General features: G+C 44.2%; 2 protein-coding genes across 2 annotated transcripts; one reads left to right on the top strand and one right to left on the bottom strand.

Moving 5' to 3' along the window:
* The first annotated feature begins 216 nt into the window (after nt 1-216).
* Nucleotides 217-3,447, top strand: gtf2a1l (general transcription factor IIA, 1-like). Its single transcript, XM_030378836.1, has 9 exons — nt 217-419; nt 545-646; nt 762-891; nt 1,051-1,100; nt 1,408-1,501; nt 1,591-2,237; nt 2,397-2,618; nt 2,900-2,989; nt 3,071-3,447. Exons 1-9 carry the CDS (start codon nt 396-398, stop codon nt 3,176-3,178), a joined length of 1,467 nt encoding a protein of 488 aa, XP_030234696.1. The 5' UTR covers nt 217-395; the 3' UTR covers nt 3,179-3,447.
* Nucleotides 3,448-3,743: 296 nt separating this feature from the next.
* On the bottom strand, nt 3,744-13,094 carry LOC115560447 (lutropin-choriogonadotropic hormone receptor). Its single transcript, XM_030379873.1, has 11 exons — nt 9,519-13,094; nt 9,328-9,396; nt 8,367-8,441; nt 7,926-8,000; nt 7,534-7,608; nt 7,121-7,198; nt 6,851-6,919; nt 6,424-6,498; nt 5,842-6,021; nt 5,624-5,677; nt 3,744-5,511 (listed from the first exon to the last, which is right to left on the bottom strand). The coding sequence occupies exons 1-11, from the start codon at nt 9,695-9,697 to the stop codon at nt 4,359-4,361; spliced, it is 2,082 nt and encodes a 693-aa protein (XP_030235733.1). The 5' UTR covers nt 9,698-13,094; the 3' UTR covers nt 3,744-4,358.
* Nucleotides 13,095-22,023: the final 8,929 nt, after the last annotated feature.

Genomic DNA, 22,023 nt, shown 5'->3' with positions numbered 1-22,023 from the left:
TTGGTGTAAACATTTATTCAGGAAATGATTTTGCGTTGTTGACCAAATGTTTTATGTACACATTTTCGAACATCCAAAGAGAAATTGTATTTGTCATTCATATAACTTTATATCAAGACAAGGCAAACGCTTTGATCGATGCTCCCGACCCGCTCGCTCTCATCCTGGCCACGCCCCTTACCTCACCTGGTTCCCAGGCCTCTCTCGCGCACCCCGGAGCGGCAGTGATTGATCATTGATTGGCAATGCCATGGGACACGTTGTCACCTGTGTGCATACGGCGATGCAACCGCATTTTCCCTCTGTATAGTGTTCAGCGGCATTACATGTAGGCTAACTGACAAAGTTGCAATTTGAATACTTCATGTTCTAATACGTTCGTCAATTTGAACACTATGTTGGGCAACCCGGGAAACGTGGTAAGCGAAGGTTTTTGCTGTCGTTATCTGTCAATTCACGCGTCTACTGAAATGTGTGCGCATAGCTAATGTTAGCTTTGTGAGCTAATGTGTTATTAACCTTCTCTATGAAATGGCTGTCTCAGGCCAAACTGTACATGTCTATCATTGAGGATGTGGTTGAAAGTATGCGGGAACTTATTTTGGACGAAGGACTTGAGGACCGCGTCCTAGACGATTTGAAGCGAGTGAGTCAAAGCTTTCAAACTGTTAAAATGTTCTTGAGAAACGCCGAACTTTCGTCAAAAACACATTCGTCAAAATTATCAAGACGCTATTCTACATGTGGCGGCTATTCAACAGATGTGGGAGGCAAAGGTGATGGCGTCGAAGGCGCTGGAAGACATAAGGCATAACAACATCACCTCTTCAAAGTTTGTGCTCCAGCTCCCTGCCCATTACAACCACTCAGATGAGGACCGCAGGCCCAGAGGTAGACATGGGGACACGGTCACCTACCCCACCTATTGATGTCTTCTTAACTAAAACATCCGTTGTTGGTTACTTGAAGATGATTACATGATTTGGGCATGGTTTAATTATTTGAATCATCAATTGATATTTTTTATATATTCCAATGTTACAACTTCAGTTGCAGTTGGGATACCTACAAGTCAAAATGCATTTCATTTCCCTCTCAAGGTAAGTTTTAAAATTTACAAAATAAACTGCGTTACATATTTTGTGGTCATCCGATATTTAAAATTACTAAATTACATACGAGAAACATCTCAACATTTACAAGTTAAAAAAAATAATATTAGATTAATCAAATGTTTGATGTTGGATCATTAATCTCTAATCAGACTGCCATATGTGGGTCATACTACATTTCAGACTGGACACTTTTCCATTCATGTTTTTTTCTCATTAACAAACGGCACAAAGTGCATCTTGGCTTAATCTTCCAGAAAATTACATATTTGCACAATTGTCTTGCATTATACAGAAAGGCACTGAGACCGTTGCTACATTCTCTCTTCCTCCTGGGTTGTCCTACCCAGTGCAAATACCAGCAGGGGTGACTCTGCAAACTGCCTCAGGTAAGCCATTTGTAGGTTACCTTTCACAGGACCACATTTCTAGTATAACATGAGCTAATTCGGTTAAATTTCCGTCTTGTTTTCCCCAGGTCAACTTTACAAAGTAAACGTTCCAGTAGTAGTAACCCAGGGCCCTGCTGGCAGCAACCCCTTCTCCCAAACCACACAGAAGATAATCAGTTGGAGAGAGTCCAGTGCCCCTCAACCAGCCGGCGGCACTTTGTCGGTCAGAACTGTTGTGCCTAAAGTGGGGCCAGCTTCAACAACAACCCTCGTACCACCACCACCAACATTTCAGCCACCAGCAGGATCTCAGCCACCAGCAGGATCTCAGCCACCAGCAGGATCTCAGCCACCAGCAGGATCTCAGCCACCAGCAGGATCTCAGCCACCAGCAGGATCTCAGCCACCAGCAGCATCTCAGCCACCGCAGCCACAAAAAAACCTCAGTTATAACCCAAGTCAGGAAAACGCTGCTTCCCATCAGGTTCCTCCGGTTCCTCTTGCTGTGAACCTTCACTCTCAAGTCTTCCAACAGCAACCAGAGGTGATGATGGAAGGGGGGTTCCAGCCAGGCCAGGAGCCTGGTGCAGTAGGTGTGGACACACCCATCTCCGAGTTCTTCTCGGAGTCTCTCGAGACGTTGGCACAGGCCCCAGCAGGTTCGGTCTCTAAAGACATTGACGATATCCTGAAACAAGTGATCGAAGATGAGATGAACAAGGCTGTTACTGAGGTAATACATTTGTTTTCATGTTCATCCATAAGCCATAAACATACTTATTTTTCACGTGCTTAGGTCTTATCCCCGCCCTAAAACTCAGTTCGGTATCTGAGGTTACTTTCCATTCCGTAATTTTATATCCCCCCCCCCCCCCTCCGATTTACCACCAAGCCGGTATTTTCTAGCTACCCTGAGTTGTTGGATATTGTTCAACTGGACGGTCCTCTTGACAACTCGGATATCGAGGCAGAAGATGAAGTCGCACTGGAAGATAACGATTTCCTGGGCATGATCAATGCAGAGGCGATCAGGGCCGGCAGCAGCGCGGGGGACAGCCCCTCTTCCAGCAGTGACAGCGATGCAGTGGATGAGCTCGCTGATGTTGTTGAAGAGGTATGTTCGGACTGGTGTAAGTGACTGCTTGATTCCCCCAAAGGTTTCAATATGCTGGGCTTTTTTTTTTAACATTTTGGGTAACCCAAACATTTTGATGCTCCATATATCTAATGGCACTTCAAGAGATCATACAATAGTTTGGTACCTGTTTGAGCCCTTTAAATTCAACTTGTATATCAGCCCTTTTAACGTATCTGAGTAAAAAAAATAGGATTTTGGATCATGCAAAATGTATTTGAATATAACGGGTGCAAAAAACCTTTTTGAAACTTCACTAGGATCCTTTGAATTCGGGAGACGATGTGCAAGACCAGGACATCCCTGACCTCTTCGACACAGACAATGTGATCGTGTGCCAGTATGACAAGGTACTTGGTCCATTCACCACATTCACATTTGCCCTTGTATGCTTTCACTGGTATTACTTTGGTTGCTGTTTACTCTGACAGATTCACCGCAGCAAGAACCGCTGGAAGTTCCATCTGAAAGACGCGGTGATGTGCTACGGAGGCAGAGACTACGTGTTCTCTAAGGCAATCGGAGAGGCAGAGTGGTGATTACTTTAGTGTCTGGTTTCAGGGACTGAAGAACCAAGCACCGATCACGACATGAGTCCACCTTTTATTTAGTTTTTTTTTCTGCCTTTCTTGCATTGCAAAGAGAATTTATTGTCTGTATTTATTTATTTATTTTTAGTTATTGAGGAGTATTCTTTGTTGTTGGATGTATTCTTTATATCGCGTTGCATATGCCTCCATAACTATGACGCTGAATGAAAAATTCTACTCTTTTCTACCAAGGCACATAAAATATGTTACAAAACCAATTAACGCTGTTGCTTTCTCTGAAATCCTATACAAAAAGTTAGACACTGAACAGAACGGTCCTAAATACTGAACTCGAGGCATGGTTGCCTGGCTCCTTGGCTTGCTGATTATTCATTTGTCACATTTCTGTTCTTGGGCGGCATGTTTATTTACTGCGAAACTAAAATAAACACATGCAAAAATTCAAACTTTTACTTTTAGTCTGACACACAAACTGGACTGCAAACTAAATTTCAACTCCATCAATCGAGTTCTATTAGAAAATAAGTGAGGCCTACGAATCATTTTTCAAGTAATTTTTTATTACAAAAATTGAGTGTGCATTACATTCATATTAAACTGGACAGAAGTAGTGTGTGAAAGAGTTGGTGCTGTCTGCATTCATGGGATATTTCCTGAGTTACCCTCAGGAGCCAGTAACCCTTGACTCACAAGTCGGTCTCTAAACGCTCCAGCGAGATCTCTAATCATCAGGTAGCACCAGACTACTGAGGAACCCCGTCTCATGATGCCATCGCGGTTCTGCAGAATGTCTGAAGGAACTCTGTCTACCAAATACACAAGTGTAACGATATACAGTTGTGACATAAGACATAATTAAACCAAAGAAGACTTGGAACCACATGATTTCCCAGTATGCTCTTGTGTTCCCCTAACAAATAGTCTGTCATTGCAGCCCATTTTATCTGTACTCATCTCTTGAATTGCGGTACTTAATTCCCTTTTTGGTGGGCTGTTCAAGTGCTAATGACCTGTCTACATCTTTGTTGATACATGAGCTGCTAATCGTTCTCTTGACCGAAGCACAACGAAAAGGTTTTTTTATTGATGTTTTCAGCAGATAGCCATTCCGAGCCGGGACAATTTTTGACCAATCGAGATAACGACCAAGTGATGATAGAGTCTGTGATCATGTCTCTCCTTTGTTGAGTAAGCAACCCTGCATTTTGATGTGATAGGCATAGAAGTTAAACAAGGGGGGTCTGACGCCTGACAGTTTGTTGTTGGCAATGATCGTGCGCACGGGCTTCTTCTGGTTCCTGGAGATCCCAGGCTTGGTTTGGCAGGAGTCCCAGCGCTGAAGGAACCGCCAGAGGTCCCTGCGGAACGCCCTGGTGAAGATGGTGTACAGGAAGGGGTTGCACAGGGAGTTGATGGGGTAGAACAGGATCAGCAGGATCTTGGAGTGGGACACCGTGATGAGGGGCATACGCAGGGCTGCCGAAATGGCAAAGAAGGAGATGGGTGCCATGCAGAGAAAGTCGGTGAAGATGAGCACAGCCATGCGCTTTGCGATCTTGGTGTCTCCGTGGTGTGTGGTGAGCGCGGGGTTGCGGACGCTCAGGTAAATGCAGACATAGCACAGGCAGACCAGCGCGAAGGCCACGACCTTGAGGATCAGCAGAGCCATCACGTAGAACTGGGAGCCTCGCGTCTCGATGTCCATGGGCAGGCAGATGCTCACTTTGCTGTAGCTGCTGACCCCCACAAGAGGGAGCAGAGCCACCAACAGAGAGAAGCCCCAGCCTGCGGCCATTATGAACGACACGTGACGTAGCCGGAGCCGCTTGTGTAGGTGCATGGCATTGGTGATTGTGTGCCAACGTTCCAGGCTGATCACGGTCAGGGTGTAGACCGACAGTTCACTGGCAAACATCGTCAAGAATCCTGCAATGCTGCAGCCCGGACCGGTCTGCCAGTCAACGGCGTGGTTATAGTACTGAGGGCTAGAGTAGGAATCCATGGCTGCAATCAGCAACAGGTAGAGCCCCATGCAGAGGTCTGCGAAGGCCAGGTTACAGATTAGAAATCGGGAAATGGTCAACTTCTGGTGGCTAACCAGGAGGATAACCAACACGCCCAGATTGCCGGCCACTGCGGAGAGTGTTATGACCCAGGTTATGGAGCGGAGGAAGGAGTAGCCCAGCAAGTCCTCGCAGGGGTTGAAGGCATCGGGCTTTGGGGTGCACTTGATGAAGGAACTGTTCAGGCAGTCCAGTTCCATGTCCGGATACTGGGAGGTGATGTAATCGATTCCGTACAAACCATCGTCTGCTGGTTCCCTATGGAGTAAACACGGTTAAAATAATTGTAAAATCTGTCAAGCTGGTGAAAAGCTAGATGGGAAAAATCGAACAAGGCCTTGTGTGTTTGCGCAACAAAACATGTCCTTACATGTCCGCCTCGTTGACATCACAGAGCCTTGTGAGGTTCTTTAATGCACTTTCCCTTTTGATGTAAATGTTTGGGAGACAACATAGTTACAGCAGAGTACCCCGGGAATTAAAACATCCATCTGTCACAGTTAAGCCTTTAAGGAGTTGTATTGTTGTTTGTGATGGCGTGAAATGATGAGAAGATTGTGTTTACTGCTGCGGTTCCTGTTCTGCTACCTCTGTTTCCTTTGGAAGGCACAACAGTGGCTGGGGTACGTCAGGTTAGCTTCCCGCAGTTCAGTAAAGCTTTCTAGTGAGGGCAGGACCTTCAGAGTGTAGGCAGACACCGCTGTCAGGAACCTCACCTGCGTCAACCCTTCAGCGGGGAACGAACTCAGGGCTGTGGAGGAAATATCCCTGCAGAAGGAACCAGAGAAATGTATAAACAAGCATTAGGCTTAGAGGGATAATTAGCTGTTTTCCAAGATATTGACATTAGAACAAAAGCCAAAGGCCTGTCTAGCTCGTGAAGAATGTTTGATGTGTATGATATGCAGGTTTGCCGTCCATTACCCAGTTTGTATTCTGTATGCTGTGTTAATTGCACCATTAATCATGTTAATGTCCACATTCAATTGAAAAACGAATTGATGATGACCAGATTTTCAATAGAATCATCGCTGAAGCATGCTATGGCTCGATAGCAGTTATTTTTGAGTGAGTTGAGAGGTTATTAGAAGTGCCTATTTTGTCCAATAGGGGGCAGTAAAGGCAGAGACACACGTAAAGCCAACTGCATTATCAGCCACTGGCACTTACAGCACCATTGGTCCCAAAGCACCGTCAAAAGCACCTTCATGGATATGGTAGAGATGTTTGTTGTCTCTTAAATCTCTGAAAGACACATTTAATTATACAGGTTAACTTAGAAACTTTAATTTGTAGGCCATTGAAAGATAAATCTGTGCTATTTTCTGGATTTTTTTGGCATCTCGGTCGAAGCAGCAAGGAACTATTAACATTCCTGGAATTGATTGTCTTCATCACTTTACTCTTAGTAAAGAACTGAGTGGACTTCAGTACAACTTGCGTTTCCATTTACAGAGACTAATGCACGGGGACAAAATACATGTCCTATCTATGTTTTGGCTTTTATAACTCCTACTTGCTGGTACATCGTGTTTCAACATCATTAATCATAAAATTAAATTCAACCATCTCACACATCTAATATTTTAGTACTTACAGGCTGTTTATTTTGGTTCCATTGAAGGCATGAGAATGAATTTCCTTGAAACCATTTCTGTACAGGTTCCTGTCAGGGACATTTCACAAATATTGCCAGTCAAATGGATATATCCCAGACGGATGTATCAAATACGGTTCACAAACTTCTGCATTCAATTATACATGTGCACTGAGACCTACCAAAACCATTCCTTATAAATTATGTCCAACAATTGCTCCTATATTAACCATGGTGGCCATGAAACATTTATATGCCACACATACTCACATGAAGATATAGTCCTCTGCAAAACCGTTGAAAGAGTTGGCCGGGATAGAGTCAATCTTTGTGTTATCCGCCATTTCTCTGGAAACGAAAAAAGGTTAAAGGCTTCGGGAACACCTTCATTAAGAAATATCCAGCGTTACGATTAGGTGGGGGAATTATTATTATTCATCAGATCAACAGTGGAGACAGATGCCTCAGCCCTGTGGGAGACAGCGCTGAGAATTGTGCGTTGGCGGTGTGAAGATAAGATAATAGTAACTCTCAGGCCTCGAGTTGACAGCCTTGGCCCCACACAGGCATGTGTTTGACGTGCATGACAAGATGATATAGGGACACAAAAGGACACAGTACCAGCCTCCTCTTCAACCACCCAACTCAACCCCCATATGCAGCTATAATACGCATCCACTTACATGATGAAGTTGGACATGAGGGAGGAGACAGAGGTGAAGTCGGGGAAATGCACCATGCCGGTATTGAGGATGCTCCTTTAAGACAGAAGTGGATTAGACCAAAACATAAAGGTTTACGCAGTTCAAGCTTTATATTCCATGGTTAAAGCACTACATTATTGTGACCTTTCGTTGATTAAAGAAACTCAATTGACACAACTACAAGTATGCGTGCTGTCATTTTGTCTCTATTGTTTATATTTAGTAGCATAATAGCTTCACAACTTCTTAATGGAAACAGTGTGGTGATTCGATTAGCCTGACATCAAAACATAAAATACAGAAGGCCAGGAGAGAATAAAATGCGTGCCTTAGTAAAATAACCCATACTGTTTACGAAATGAAATCCTTACAAGTACTCGAGTCTCGGAAGGTCAGTGAAAGCTCCTTTCTCAATATATCTCAGACTGATGATGTTCTGCAACGAGCTGCAGGAGCAAAATAAACGACCAAAGAACACACGTGACCATAAATAAGGCTTGATTAAGGGCAACAATGCTGTGTGGTATATAAGTTTGTGTGTGTGCGTGTGTGTGTGTGCGTGTACGTGGGTGTGTGTGAGTGAATGTGCCTGCCTGTGTGTGTGTGAGTGTGTGTGTGAGTGAACTGGACTGTGTGTGTGTGCGTGTAAGGGTGTGCGTGTACCGGCATGTGTGTGTGTGTGTGTGTGAGTACGTGCACGTGTGTGTGTGTGTGTGTGTGTGTGTGTGTGTGTGTGTGTGTGTGTGTGTGTGTGTGTGTGTGTGTGTGTGTGTGTGTGTGTGTGTGTGTGCGTAAGTGAACTGGAGCCTTACATTTCAGACAAGCAGTGCAGGGAGAGGAATGCATGGCGCTGTATTTCTGTGACAATGACACTTTGGGAGATTTCACTGTGAGAATACAAGTTGAATTTGTTAATACTTTCAACAGGAGAAGTTAAAAGTCCTTATGATATTTTCAATTGATTCACTTCATTTCGCAGACAGAGATTTTCAATAGCTTCCAGGTTAACACAATTAAAAAAGGGACACAGCTCATTATATTACAGTATTATATAACAACAAACATTTTAGATGTACCGGTGACAATCCTCTCTTTTCAATTTGATAATGCAGTTTTCTGTTTTATTTGATTATATCCCCCCTATCCTAAATTGTACAACACATTGCATTGTAATTACAACTGATAGGGGCTCCCATGGCCTTAAGATTGGGCTTTTAGAGATGCTGTGCCAAGATTCTCCACATTAGTATCAGTGGTGGTTTAATTTGAGTCTCAGTGACATGAGATTGGTGCAATGTTAGAATTGTCTCAATTGTATTGTTTATATTTAACTTGTAGATACAAAATCCATCGGTTTATTCAAACAATTCCTGCCTATAGATCTGCTGATTGGCGATTGATGCCTGCGTAAAGGTGACCCATTTACATTCTACATGCATCTTTCTAACTTACACATACATTGGTGAATTGACTGCAAAAATTTAATTTGATTAATAATGACAAGATACATACAAACGATATCTTCTTTTATTTTAAGTTGGCTATGAATTTGGTAGTTTTTTCCTCCTGAAATTATCTTTAAAAGCAGTAGCAGTAAAAATCTCATCGACTACCATGGATGGTTTGAAGTTGCATATGCGTAATATTTCAATTATTAAACGTGGGCCGAATCTATGTTATATATCTCTTCCTCTAGGGCTTTCTACCCTCGGGGTAATAGCAGCCTATCCTAATCCAGACCAGAGTATTGATACATGCACGAGGGCAACTCACATTCTGGTCACGTTGATGTCTTTGAAGGCATGTCGTGGAACTATTTTCACGGACAAATGGCTGAGTCTTCTACAAGGTAACAGACAATGTGCACGGTTAGACATGATGACTAGAAAATGTCAATATATATGTATCAATAATTTATAAATGTATTTATAAATAAATAAATAAAATACAAATAGGCTACTTACAATGGCCGAAAGGAAAGCCCACTTTCATGGATGCCCTGGGTCTCTTTGTTGCATCGAAACGTCTCCACCTTACAGCGACAGATCGCCGGACAGATGTAGGTCAGGCCGAAGCAGGTGTTCACCACACAGGACAGCGCAAAAAGTAGCCGTAGTGACCCCTGTGGAGCCATATGTGTCATCCTTTCTCCCGTAACCAAGTGGCCTGTACCCAACCACACGGTGTCCTTAAAGCCAAGGAGATCTAGGTCTTTCCTAGATAGATAATGACTTTGTGTCTTCAAATGGCAAACTCCGGGAAGAGATTGAACCACTATGTCTGTTCACCTGCGCCTCGATTACGATTCCTCACATGCACGACGTCACTCACACACACAAGGACAAGCAGAAGTGAGCGCCGTCACTTGCGCTCTGTGCAGCAGACCAACGTGACGAGTAAACGCCCCATCAAGTTCATCAAGACGTGCGCGTCCAGCAGCCTAATCAAAGCAAAACAAACAAAATACAAAACAATGCACTCACTCATGAAGTCATTTTGAGACTCAAGGACTCAATAGGCGGAGAGCCAGCTCTCTGCATATGCCTGCAGTTTAGGACAGCAGACCAAATACTTGAGCAAAAACATTTATATTGTGAGCTTGGCATCTAGATATCGACAGCTAAAAAGATAGGCTAGGTCTTTTGGTGCCATGCATGCCTATGCAGGAGCTGTTTCTGAGCCATCTCAAAAGATTAGTTACCAATTCAATTGTGTGTTTAGTTGTTGTGGATACAAACTAAATCCAAACTAATCCTGATTACAAATGTAACTAAGGGGCAAGCTTTTCTATGTGGGGTGGACTCCCAGCTGAAAGGTCCTGGGTTCGATTCCCTTTGTCTCCTCCAACAGCGCCTTTCATGAATGACATACATGTGTTGAAAAATATGTCTGAATTGAAATCAAACATGGAGTCCTAACAAACCATGTGTTCTGTTTTCTGTAAACTACCTTTAACAAAAATGATGTATACGTTTTTAATTTTAGCAACTGATCAGTTTTTCAATCTAAAATTATTATAATATAATGTATTGATATCTATGAAAGTGTTTTTCAATAGAAAATAAAATATTTGTATACCTCTCACCCAACAAAATAGTACAGGAAAGATAATGTCACCATATCTGACTTCTCCTCAAACCCTACGGGCTACGGCCTCTACAAACCTACATTAGTATTTCACTTCATACTGGCTGTGGTTTTTCAATAGATAAGCCCCTTTCATGCACCTACTTCAGCATCATTTTACAACAACTCGTAAAATGATCCTTGCCCTTTCCAGACCCAACAGCCTTCCTGATTCGGTGACCCTGACCTGCTGTCTCCTTTACAGCAAGGCACAGCGTTGTCGAATTTAAGTTTACCAGTTTAATGCGGAAAGCTTCCCCACTAAGTAAAGTATTTTACGCTTAAAATAATTTTGCAGGGATACAGTGTTCTGAACATTGTACACACATGTGTCTGGAATCCAGATGCATCAAATGTATTTGGTTCGGGATTGCTCTGGAGGTATAGCGGGTTGACTGGTAAACGGAAGGTTGCTAGTTTGATCCCTGGCACCTCTGAGCTTAGTGTCGATGTATCCCTGAGAAAAACACCAAACCCCAACTGCTCCCGATGAGCTGGCTGTTACCTTGCATGGTTGACACTGCCTGCGGTAGGCAATTATTAATTTAAGCGCTCTGAGTGGCCTACGGTTATAAAAGCGCTTAATAAATGCAGTCCATTTACCTTTTACCATTCTAGGATATAAGGTTATGAATTCAGGTGCATATTTACTTCTAGATAAGGTTAAAATAATCATCAGAAGTCTTAATTGGTGGTATTGTATCCAAAATGGGTCAGCGGTCTATTATGGAACTAGTTCAGTTGGATTGCTTCTTTGACAAAAGCAGATTGCACGGCTAAAAATAAGCCCTGCATTGTAGACCGTGGGATGAGAGCCTTTTGAGCAGGCCATCATCGGGCGCCTCTTTTCCACCGTTGTTATTACTAGAGGTCCTTCCCGGTGGATGGGTTTTCTCACCTCTGGCGGCTGGCGGTTGGCCTGCAGGCTCCCCGCTGATAGTCACAGGTCAGAGCTATGGCTCAGGGATAGTACACACACACACAGGACACACAACTATACAACCATACAACGTTACAACTACACTCTGACTCAACAACACAATAACACAAAGACAGAAATATTCTAAAACTACATAACGAAACTATACCACAAAGACAAAAACAACACTACTATACAATGACATTACGACACAATAATACAAATACACGAAGACACAACAGAAGAACTATACGATGACTCAATGATACGTAACACAAAGACACAACAACACAACTACAACTACACAATTCGATGGAAAAGCACAACAACACAACAACATTGCACAAGAAAGCGATGTGACACAAATAGTCTGAACACAAGCCAACACAAATGTAAATGGACTGCATTTATATAGCGCTTTTCTGACCATTAGCCGCCCAAAGCGCTTCACAAAATTGCCTCACATTCACAATTCACGCACAATGGTGACACATGATTAGGGAAACCAATGCATCCCAACTCGACATGACACAAACAAATAACAACAACTGCTCAGTACACTGCAGTGTCATCCAATTAGGGTCTCTGCATACATGTTTATGTCATGTGAATTTATGAAGACTTTACAACAACATTCAGTCATAAGTCATTTATAAGCCTTTCGTTTAACACAAACTAATTAGTAACAAAACATTAACATACATTCGTATATGTTAAAGGATCCTATTTTAAGACGGTAGGTAGGTGGTGTGATCAACCATTACAAGCCATCTCAACATCTACCCTCGAGTGACATCACAAGTGGGAGTGTCCCCCTAGATGTATGATGGATAGAGCAGCCTACCAGTTGGGACAGTCCACTGGATAGAATGGTCTGCTGGGCACTTACTATTCGCCTACAAATGTGTATACATCATCTGGTAATGATGACCTCATCATTCACTAAAGGCTTATAGATATGAATGAGGGTGGTCATGGAGTGAGATTTTCTCAACAACCATTTTCTCAACAACCATTCATTCGATCGACCTCATACTTGGCGGGTGAATTGCCGAGGACCCAAGGAAGTGTCAAGTGTGAGGCTGTTTGGATGAGCGATTCTGGAGAAAGTCTCTGAGGCCGGTTCGCTACACGCACATTTTGACCCGGCCATGCACTCCTTCATGTCACCGAGTGTTTGTTAAAGTTGTGTTGGACTTTCTCTTTCAATTTTTTTCTTTTGAGTGAGAGTAGTATTATAACAATACAACATCATGACATTTCGCTTCATCATAATGATAAGTCATTGTAAGACATTGCAGTACTGTGATAGAAAGGATTTTGAACTGCCCATGTTCCTCAAACAAGGCTTTCCGATCGAGGGTAGTGCCTTCTATCAACAGCCACTAAATGATGGCCCAGGGAAGTCAACCAAGAGAGTACAGCATGACTCACACACACACCCACACACGCATGCACGCACGAACGCACACAGACACACGCACACACTTATATGCATGCATGACGCACACACACTGATACACAGATACTCACGCATGCACAACACACACACACACAGACACACAAACACACACTCGCACTACATTAATGTTGTTCAAATGTGTTTGAGGTTTTATATATTCCATGTTTTTGGACGCTCTCGCTCTGTTGCATGAATAGGAGATAAACAACCTTCCAACAAACAGGGGAGTCATTATGAATTATCATGCAAAATTTATGCAGTCTTGAATTTAATAGCAAATAACCTTGCGGCTATCCCCCCCCCCCCCAACCACACACACATGCACGCACACACCCACACAGACACACACAAAGTCCTAACACACGCTTGTGTGACATACTTGTGTGTGTGCAAGCGCACACACACAACACTCACCCGGGCATGTAGCACACATACCCAGATGTGACACACAAACAAGCACACACACACACTTCACAAGCACAGACACACATACAGACACACATTAACACACACACACACACACACACTCACACACACACACACACACACACACACACACACACACACACACACACACACACACACACACACACACACACACAGTGCTGCTGTCTCTTTTATCAGGACACTTATTCTTGGGTCCTTGGGCATCTAAAATGCATTAGAGAAATCTTAACCCTAGAACATTAACCATTTCACACGACCCTCTTCACTGTAGCACAAATGCCAGCTAAACTTGTACAGCAATAAGATAATAGCTATTTCATGAAACCCGATCATTCCTTTTTTCTTTGAAATAAAAATATATTCTGTTCAGTTCTATCTCACGGTGATCATCCTCATCCCATTTGTACTTGCAGTTCCTCTAACTCACCAGCAGGTGTCAGGCTGAACATTTTAGTCATACTGAACACAAGATCCCACAGATTACGCAAAATATATGTAAACATTGGAAGCACTCGGCCATCATAATTTTTTCATCAGTATCTTTTGCATAATACACATATTATCCCACAAATCCAGAAAGCTTGTTTCAATTTGGAGCTCTTTGTATCGGAAGATTTTATTTTTTAAAGGATTTTTAAAGGATGCACCACAAACGTAAACGGTCATCTGCATCTTGGAGTAAGCCGTCACTTCATCCTCAACATTTTGCACTTTGGTCATTGTGCGCCATAGTCTCTCCTTCTGTGTGTGCGTGTCTGTGTGTATGTGTGCGTGTATCCAAGGTCACAAGTCAGCCAATAACAACGGGCTCCTTTAAACACACATAATAATGTGCATTTATCAGGCGTGCATCTAGTCTAGAATAAGCACTGTGTGTGTACTACAAGGTGGATTTGGACACTGGGTAAGGATGCACCTGGTTCGGCTCAACATCTTCAAGGATATTTTCCATATCCAAGCCTATCTCCCACCTTCCATCGAACCACTCCAGTCTCATCCCTGCAAAGTCCCCCTCCATCGCTTATGCAAGAATCTCCTGGATTCCTGCACAGAGAGGATGTCCTCTCTCAGAGATTGCCTATATTATAACTGTGATTGGATGGATAGCATCCGTCTTGGATTTTAATTCATATGAAGCAGACGGCACTGAGTTTTAGATATTATTACCGGGCCACTTCATATCTGCCCTAGAGGAACGCTGGGGTTGGACAGTGAGGTCAGTGTGACTGGGAAATGCACATGGTGTTCCGGAGGAGTATCACTGATAGCAGAGAGACGAGGCTAAGCTACCAGAGAGAGAGAGGTAGAACTGGAAAGACAGGGAGACAGAGAAGCAGAGTGAGACAAAACATACAAAGCCGAAAGTTTGTGTTTGCGGTTAGACAACGCAATCGCTAGATATGGATCGCTCGTTCTTTTCTGGGTTGGTTTTAGTACATAGTTCATGTTGAGTGTTATCAGTCTGAGTACTTATTGACATTTTTCATAATAAAAAAATGCAGGCTTGTTTATGAGTCAGACTAGATAGAGAGATAGGCTAATTCAGTCAGAAATCGAAAATCTCATATCAAAGACAGATGGATATAACAAAAAGCTCCGCAGTTGCAGAAATACAGCCACAGCTATGAAGGTTAATCACATTTAAAATTGACTAAAGTACAGCAGTTTCTGCTCAATCAGTTATGCATTGTGCAACAAGTATGCATTATGTCCGTTGCAAACTATACATTCTAAACTGAATTACGCAAAGGTCATTAGAGTTTTATGTGAAATCTGAAAGAACGGAAAGCTTCAAATGCAGTAATTTAAAGCCCTTCAAATGTTCCTGTGGAAATACCTTATTATAGAGGGATCATCTCTAACACACAGAGGTTGATGCAGTGAATGCACTATTGACTCATGCTATCTCTGGATTCCACAGTGCGCTTCAACAGGATTGGCAGCTTATCCAATAATCAGTAATGTCATCTGATGTGGTTTGGTTTTTGCATTATGCCCACCCTACTTATTCATTAGCCTTCGTTCATTTGGCGTGATTGTATTAGCCTAAATCTAGCTGCGTGTGAATGGCACGGGCCCTTGGTGATGCACAGCGTGAAATATTGGTCTCATTACACTGTTGCTGATGAAAACTAGAATTGGAGTTCAGCTAGGCCTACCTGATAACGATTATGAACTATCAGTACGTATTTGTATGGGATTATTATAGAAGTAGAAGTCATTGGGAAAAACACAGCACAACACCACACGAGCACATAACCAAACACCACGAAGATCTTACATTATGTAATGCAGCATAGGCCTAAATCCACCAGCAGAAACGCAACGCTGCATAACATCACTGCTAACAGAAACAACAAAAACACCCAAACAAAAAACGCTGGGGACGTCACCGCGGCTCCCACCTCTTCATTCAGGGGGTCGGTTCACCTTACAGCTCAGGGTGGCGTCCAGGGGGCAGCGCCGTATAGCCAGGTGGACCCCGCAACAGATTCAGGCCCCGTCCACACGAAGCCGATAGATCTGTAGAAACGCTGTAGTAAACATTCCAGGCCCATAAGGGGCGCTGCTTCTGGTACACAAATCCAGAAGAAGAAGAGGCGAGCATGCGCATAAAGGCTGCCCCCCGAACAACTAACAACACAAACAAACAGCTCTTCTACGAAGGCGAACTAGATTCTCAATAAATAATGGCTTAGCAACCCAACAAGGGACATGATATGCTGCAGAACGTTGGGATGTTCCCAACGTTGTTGGGATTTCTGAGACTCCGCGGGCTTAAGAGCCATTGGCTAGGAGGTCGAGGGGTGGGGCGATGACGTCATGGTTTGCAGTTTCAGTCGGTTTCAGGCGTCCACACGAAACCAAAACGAAACCGGATAGATTTGAAACCACCTCCGAGGGTGGTTTCAGAAGTTTGCGGTTTCGGTCAGCGGATTCGCCGGCTTCGTGTGGACGCAAGGCCGAACCGTACAAGACCTTTGCGGTTTCGCCATGAAATCGGCTTCGTGTGGACGGGGCCTCATACTCCGTACCTCCGGAGCCACCCGCCCGGCCGAATCCCCCCCCCCCCCCCCCCCCCCACACGCACACCCCCCGGTCCCTAATGAAGTTAGAAAGACGGGGGGAGCGAGAAGATCATTAAGCACTTATTTATTTGGCAAACCGCTGGTACAGAACGGCTGTCTTTCGCTCCGCACCGGGGTCATATAAATTGCCGCGGTCCGCGATGAGCTTAGCGCAGGTGCGGGGATGGGCAAGGGCACGTTGAGGTGTTTTTAAATGGCGCTCTGTCTGCGCGGCACATAGACGTTGATCATTAGGCTCTCAGCGGGGGCTGCGGCCATGATGGATATCCTTGTTGACCTCATCGCCACTTAAATGCAATTGTGGAGTCTATGGCCGAGAGAAAGGCAGCCCGCAAATTATACTTTATTGCTGAAAATTGCAACGAGAAAGGTGTCCTGTGAGAAGTGGTTAAATGAAGTGCGCTAATTTAAAAAAGTGTATGTGCTTACCTGTGTGTGTGTGTGTGTGTGTGTGTATGTGTGTGTGTGTGTGTGTGTGTGTGTGTGTGTGTGTTTGTGGTTTATGTGTATGTGTGTGTGTGTGTGTGTGTTTGTGTGTGTGCGTGCGTGTCTGTGTTTGTGTGCTTGCTTATGTGCATGTTTGTGTGTGTGTACCCGTGTGTTTGTGTGTGTGTGTGTACCCGTGTGTGTGTGTGTGTGTGTGTGTGTGTGTGTGTGTGTGTGTGTGTGTGTGTACCTGTGCGTGTGTGTGTGTGTGTGTGTGTGTGTGTGTGTGTACCTGTGCGTGTGTGCGTGCGTGCGTGCGTGCGTGTGTGTGTGTGTGTGTGTGTGTGTGAGTGTGTGTGTGCTGTGCACCTAATACATAATACAAGTAAAGTGGCACTGGCCTGTCTGTGTGAAGTGAGTGCAGGAGAAAGCGAGTTTCTCGGCCCATCTCTACCGCGCGGGAGAAGGTTCTTTATGCTTATCTGGGAGAAAAGGCAGACTGAAATACAATAAGTGTCAGTGAAGGAAAGGTCAAGGACGTAGTTAGGGTACCAAAACAGATGTTGTTTGTTTGATCGCTGCACTGCAGTGAATGTATCATTCTCTTTGGCCCTGTTTGGATTAAACCACCGCTAGCATGAAGCTGGGAGAGATAGCGGTGTGGGATAGAAACAAACACATTGCGACAACTAAATATTCATCGCATTCGCGCTGCGTGTGTTTTTACACACAGCTTTGTCCTCGTTCAGATCATAATGTTTGCCAGAGGATCGCTTTGATGAAAGGATTTATTGTGGTGCTAGTAGGCCTACTAATTGAAGGGTTCAAAAGCCCACAAATTACTCTTTTTACTGGTACCATTAACGCCTTTTAGCGTAGGCCTACCTCTGCATTATTTACAGTCTGATAGATTTAAAATGTTTATGTTGATAAAACAAAGCAAGTGTTCTAAAAGCCTTGTGCACTGTAGAGATTCTCCCCGTAAAGGGTTGTAACACGATGTGGTATATGTTATACCCATAAGTCATGGACTAATTGCTTCCTGACATGAACTGATGAAGTGTTTAATGTGTGTGAAAAGTGAAATTAATGACGCTTTCGTTTATGGCACCAAAACGTGTTTGGATTCAATGATAAGGTGCAGACAATAAACAATGTCGTATGTTCCCTATCATTCACTTTATTCTATACATCCGTATCCTATTAATAAATTGTGATTATTCACAGTTTTCATTATGCCCCCGCCCCCTCCCCCTGCATGCAAGAAAAATGAAAGATTAAAGTAGTTTTATTGTCAGACTATAAGCGAAAAATAATGAATAAACTCATTAAGCAGGGGCAATATATAAAATTAAAAAGGCCAGATAAAATGGCATTCTGACAGTCAAATCAGAATAAATAGTTGCAGAATACACAAAAGGATTGCTCTCTTAAAATGTCCCATTCCTACCCAGTTGCAAGGGCACAAAAAATGGTAAAGTGCAGTTGTCATTGTTAGCAATTATTCTTTTTGAAATCAGTAAGAGCCCAATTTATGCTGCAGCACAGGACGCACTGCTAAGCCGTTTGGCCCCTAGTGCATACCAATGGCACATTTCAATACCCACCTACAGCTGTCAGGGCCCTATTAGCATCCGAACAGCATAGCGGGAACGGGATTCGAAAAATACTGAACTTTCCCATGCAGATGAGCTCACGTTTTCAAACAAGGGAGAATACAGACTAAAACATGACGGACCGACAGTGTGAACCAGTCGTTAACAGATGTGATGGTAGGACATTTAATCCAACAGGCTTTTTGGTCCGATATCTTCTTGTATTCGGGTTTGGTCTAGCGTTTAGCGTGTTTGGTAAAGTCATTGTCAAACACACACTGAACAACATCCATACATTCTACGATTTTGTGTCCGTGTGTCTAATTTATTGATCGTTGTTTCAACCGGTATTTCTAGAAGACTACGCCCTGGGCATTTACGCTTGGTCATAAAGTTTAAACCTTTCCATTCGGAACGAAGATAGGCTTTGGTGTGATTTATAAGTTACAAAAGCAGGCATGGATATTAGGTATTTGTGAGACCATAAGCTACAAATCAGTGGCGATGAACCGCAGCCCAGAAGAGGCTACAGTATGCTTTTCCAAGCGGCCATAAATACCCAGGAATTATGGAGAGGGTTCGACGTTCATGTATCATCACTTGTATTGATCTTACTTCATTGTTTGGGGATAATGCTGAAAAAAAAGATTAACTGTTCATGATCCCAACAGCTCTTCAATGATTTTTCGCACGCATGCGCAGACACACACACACACACACACACACACACACACACACACACACACACACACACACACACACACACACACACACACACACACACACACACACACACACACACACACACACACACACAAACAAGCACACAGGAATGCATGCAAACATGCACATATACATTCACACACACACTAGCATGCAGGAACACACAAACACGCACAGGCACTCATGCTTACACACACACATACACACACACACACACACATAAACACACGCACGCACAGACAAACTCAAACATGCACATACACAGACACACACACGACAGACACACACAACGTGACCCGTCACAGTGATCTGATGTCTGGGTGTCACAGTTGAACAATGGAGCCATTAGCATGGGGCTATACACAGCAGTGGTACGAACGGCTTTTCTGAAGAGCTCATCGATACCAACGTCGACGTCCGGGGGAAATATCAATAAGCTAAATATTTCTCCTGGGTGAGGATGCGCGCCGCAATAAACAAGGTTCAGCGCATTACCGACTTCTCTGTCCACGCTCCCTCCAGCCTCACACACAGTTATCACTGCGTCCATCTGTACCATAAAGGATCAAAATGATGAACTAATATCGGCCAGCGGTATAGCGTGGTAAAGTGCTACAGCAGGGCCATCCATCCTGAGATGCGGGGCCCGGGACCGACGTAGAGGGAAGAGGGATGTCAGTCCTGCTGATATTTAAACGGGTCAAGTGCCATTGATCGCACGCTTCCACGGAGACACTGTCCTGTCGCTGATAAGATGGATTAGGCTCTTACTGCCAGTACGGACACCTCTCTCTCCCCCTACACCCACACCATCCAGTCCCCACTACAACACCATTTCCCACTACTCCACCACCATCACTCCCTGCTGTCGCCTGTGTCTCCACCGAGACCCCACCTCCACCTCCTCCTCCTCATCTCTCTGTTCCTCCACGATGGGTCTCACTGACTCTGGCTGGGGAGCCCCCCGCTGTAGTATAGTAGTCGGTCCTCCTCGCTTGTCCCTGGACGTATGTAGGAACACAGAGGAATGTATAGGAGACCTCTGGGTGCCTCATGGTGATGATGGCACTCGGGCTGAACTTGGTCGTGTGGTCCTTTAGACAGCAATCATAATGATTGCAATCATGTTATAATCGTAATGATGGTTGAGAGATGTAATGTGTAGATCATGTGTGTTGGCTGCTGCGAACTCAGTGCAGATATTGAGCCTGCCACGGCCGCCTGGGTCTTTCATTAGGCCACAGATATCCTCGGAAAAATGTGTGCATATTATAGTTCAGAAGTAGAATGTATATACTGTAGGCATATAAAGAGAGAGAGCAAGAGCGCGAGAGATAGAGAGAGAAAGGTAGCGAGAAAGAGAGGGGGAGGGAGAGGGAAAGAGAAGGAGGGGGGAGAGGGAGGGAGAGAAAGGGAAAACAGAGAAAGAGAGTGAGAGAGAGGGAAAGAGCGAAAGAGAGAGAGAGAGGGAAAGCTAGAGAGGAAGAGAGGGAGAGATAGAAAGAGTGAAAGAAGAGAGAGAGGGAAGGAGGGGAGAGAGGGAGGGAGAGAGAGAGAGAGAGAGAGAGAGAGAGAGAGAGAGAGAGAGAGAGAGAGAGAGGGAGAGAGAGGGAGAGAGAGAGAGAGAGAGAGAGAGAGAGAGAGAGAGAGAGAGAGAGAGAGAGAGAGAGAGAAGGAGGGGGGAGAGGGAGGGAAAACAGAAAGAGAGTGAGAGAGAGGGAAAGAGCGAAAGAGAGAGAGAGAGAGAGAGAGAGAGAGAGAGAGAGAGGGAAAGCTAGAGAGGGAGAGATAGAAAGAGTGATGAAAGAAGAGAGAGAGGGAAGGAGGGGAGAGAGGGAGGGAGAGAGAGAGAGAGAGAGAGAGAGAGAGAGAAAGAGAGAAGAAGCGAGAGAGAGCATTGATTTTATGAGCTCACAAGACCCCCCCCCCCCATCCTCACTCGTTTAACTCAGCAGCGAACCTCCAGAGAGCCGAGCTGCGCTCTCCTTTAAGTGGGTGATATCTCACAAGGTACAGACTCTGAGTCCACGACGTCTCCTATATAATCACCATGAGAGCCCCACTGGATATTAGGGAACAAATTATCAATGGATTACAGACACACTTTGACTCCAGTCGCCGGGACGTGGATGTGCGTGAGGGAAGTTTGGTACAAATAAATGGGACAAATAATTGTCCCTTGAAAGATTGGTGCATCCTTATCCCATCCCAAATTATGGTGTGTCTCTGTGTCATAATGAGCATGGTTATTTGTTGCATGGAGACTCGTAATCTCTATTCGTGTTCACGGTTATTAGTGACTCTCATTGTTTCTCGCCGTTATTTCTGGAAGTTCATGTTATGACCAACAGATGTCAGTAGTGTTCCTTAAAAACTAAGTCATGCGTGATTCTGCTGCCCATGTTCTGCGGCCGACGGAGAGTGATCACTGCCATTCAAGTTCTTCCCTGGAATAGTTGCTCATGGAATATGAATGGCGTGCCATATTCAATTCTCGCAACGCGTTAAAGGTGTATTGTCCTTTGTTTATCCGCGGATCTTTTAAGAAATTATGCAAAACAGGATGGTGTTTGTCATAGGTAACCTATGTGTGTGTGTCTGTGTGTGTTTGCGTGTGTATGTGTGTGGGTGAGTGCGTGCGCGTGTCTGTTTATGCATTTGGTGGGGAAAGCACTGAGCATA

The sequence above is a fragment of the Gadus morhua genome, chromosome 15 (assembly GCF_902167405.1).
Source record: "Gadus morhua chromosome 15, gadMor3.0, whole genome shotgun sequence".
NCBI lineage: Eukaryota > Metazoa > Chordata > Actinopteri > Gadiformes > Gadidae > Gadus > Gadus morhua.
The sequence above is the reverse complement of the archived record's forward strand: the minus strand, read 5'-3'. Positions and strand labels throughout refer to the sequence as shown.

Bases quoted from the DNA above. Each gene is read 5' to 3' on its own strand.
- gtf2a1l (XM_030378836.1), top strand. From the start codon at position 396: ATGTTGGGCAACCCGGGAAACGTG. The intron at 647-761 runs GTGAGTCAAAGC...GCTATTCAACAG, and splicing joins TCCTAGACGATTTGAAGCGA to ATGTGGGAGGCAAAGGTGAT. The intron at 892-1,050 runs GTAGACATGGGG...TTACAACTTCAG, and splicing joins TGAGGACCGCAGGCCCAGAG to TTGCAGTTGGGATACCTACA.
- LOC115560447 (XM_030379873.1), bottom strand. From the start codon at position 9,697: ATGACACATATGGCTCCACAGGGGTCACTACGGCTACTTTTTGCGCTG. The intron at 9,397-9,518 runs GTAAGTAGCCTA...GTTACCTTGTAG, and splicing joins GGGCTTTCCTTTCGGCCATT to AAGACTCAGCCATTTGTCCG. The intron at 5,512-5,623 runs GTAAGGACATGT...TTTACTCCATAG, and splicing joins GATGTCAACGAGGCGGACAT to GGAACCAGCAGACGATGGTT.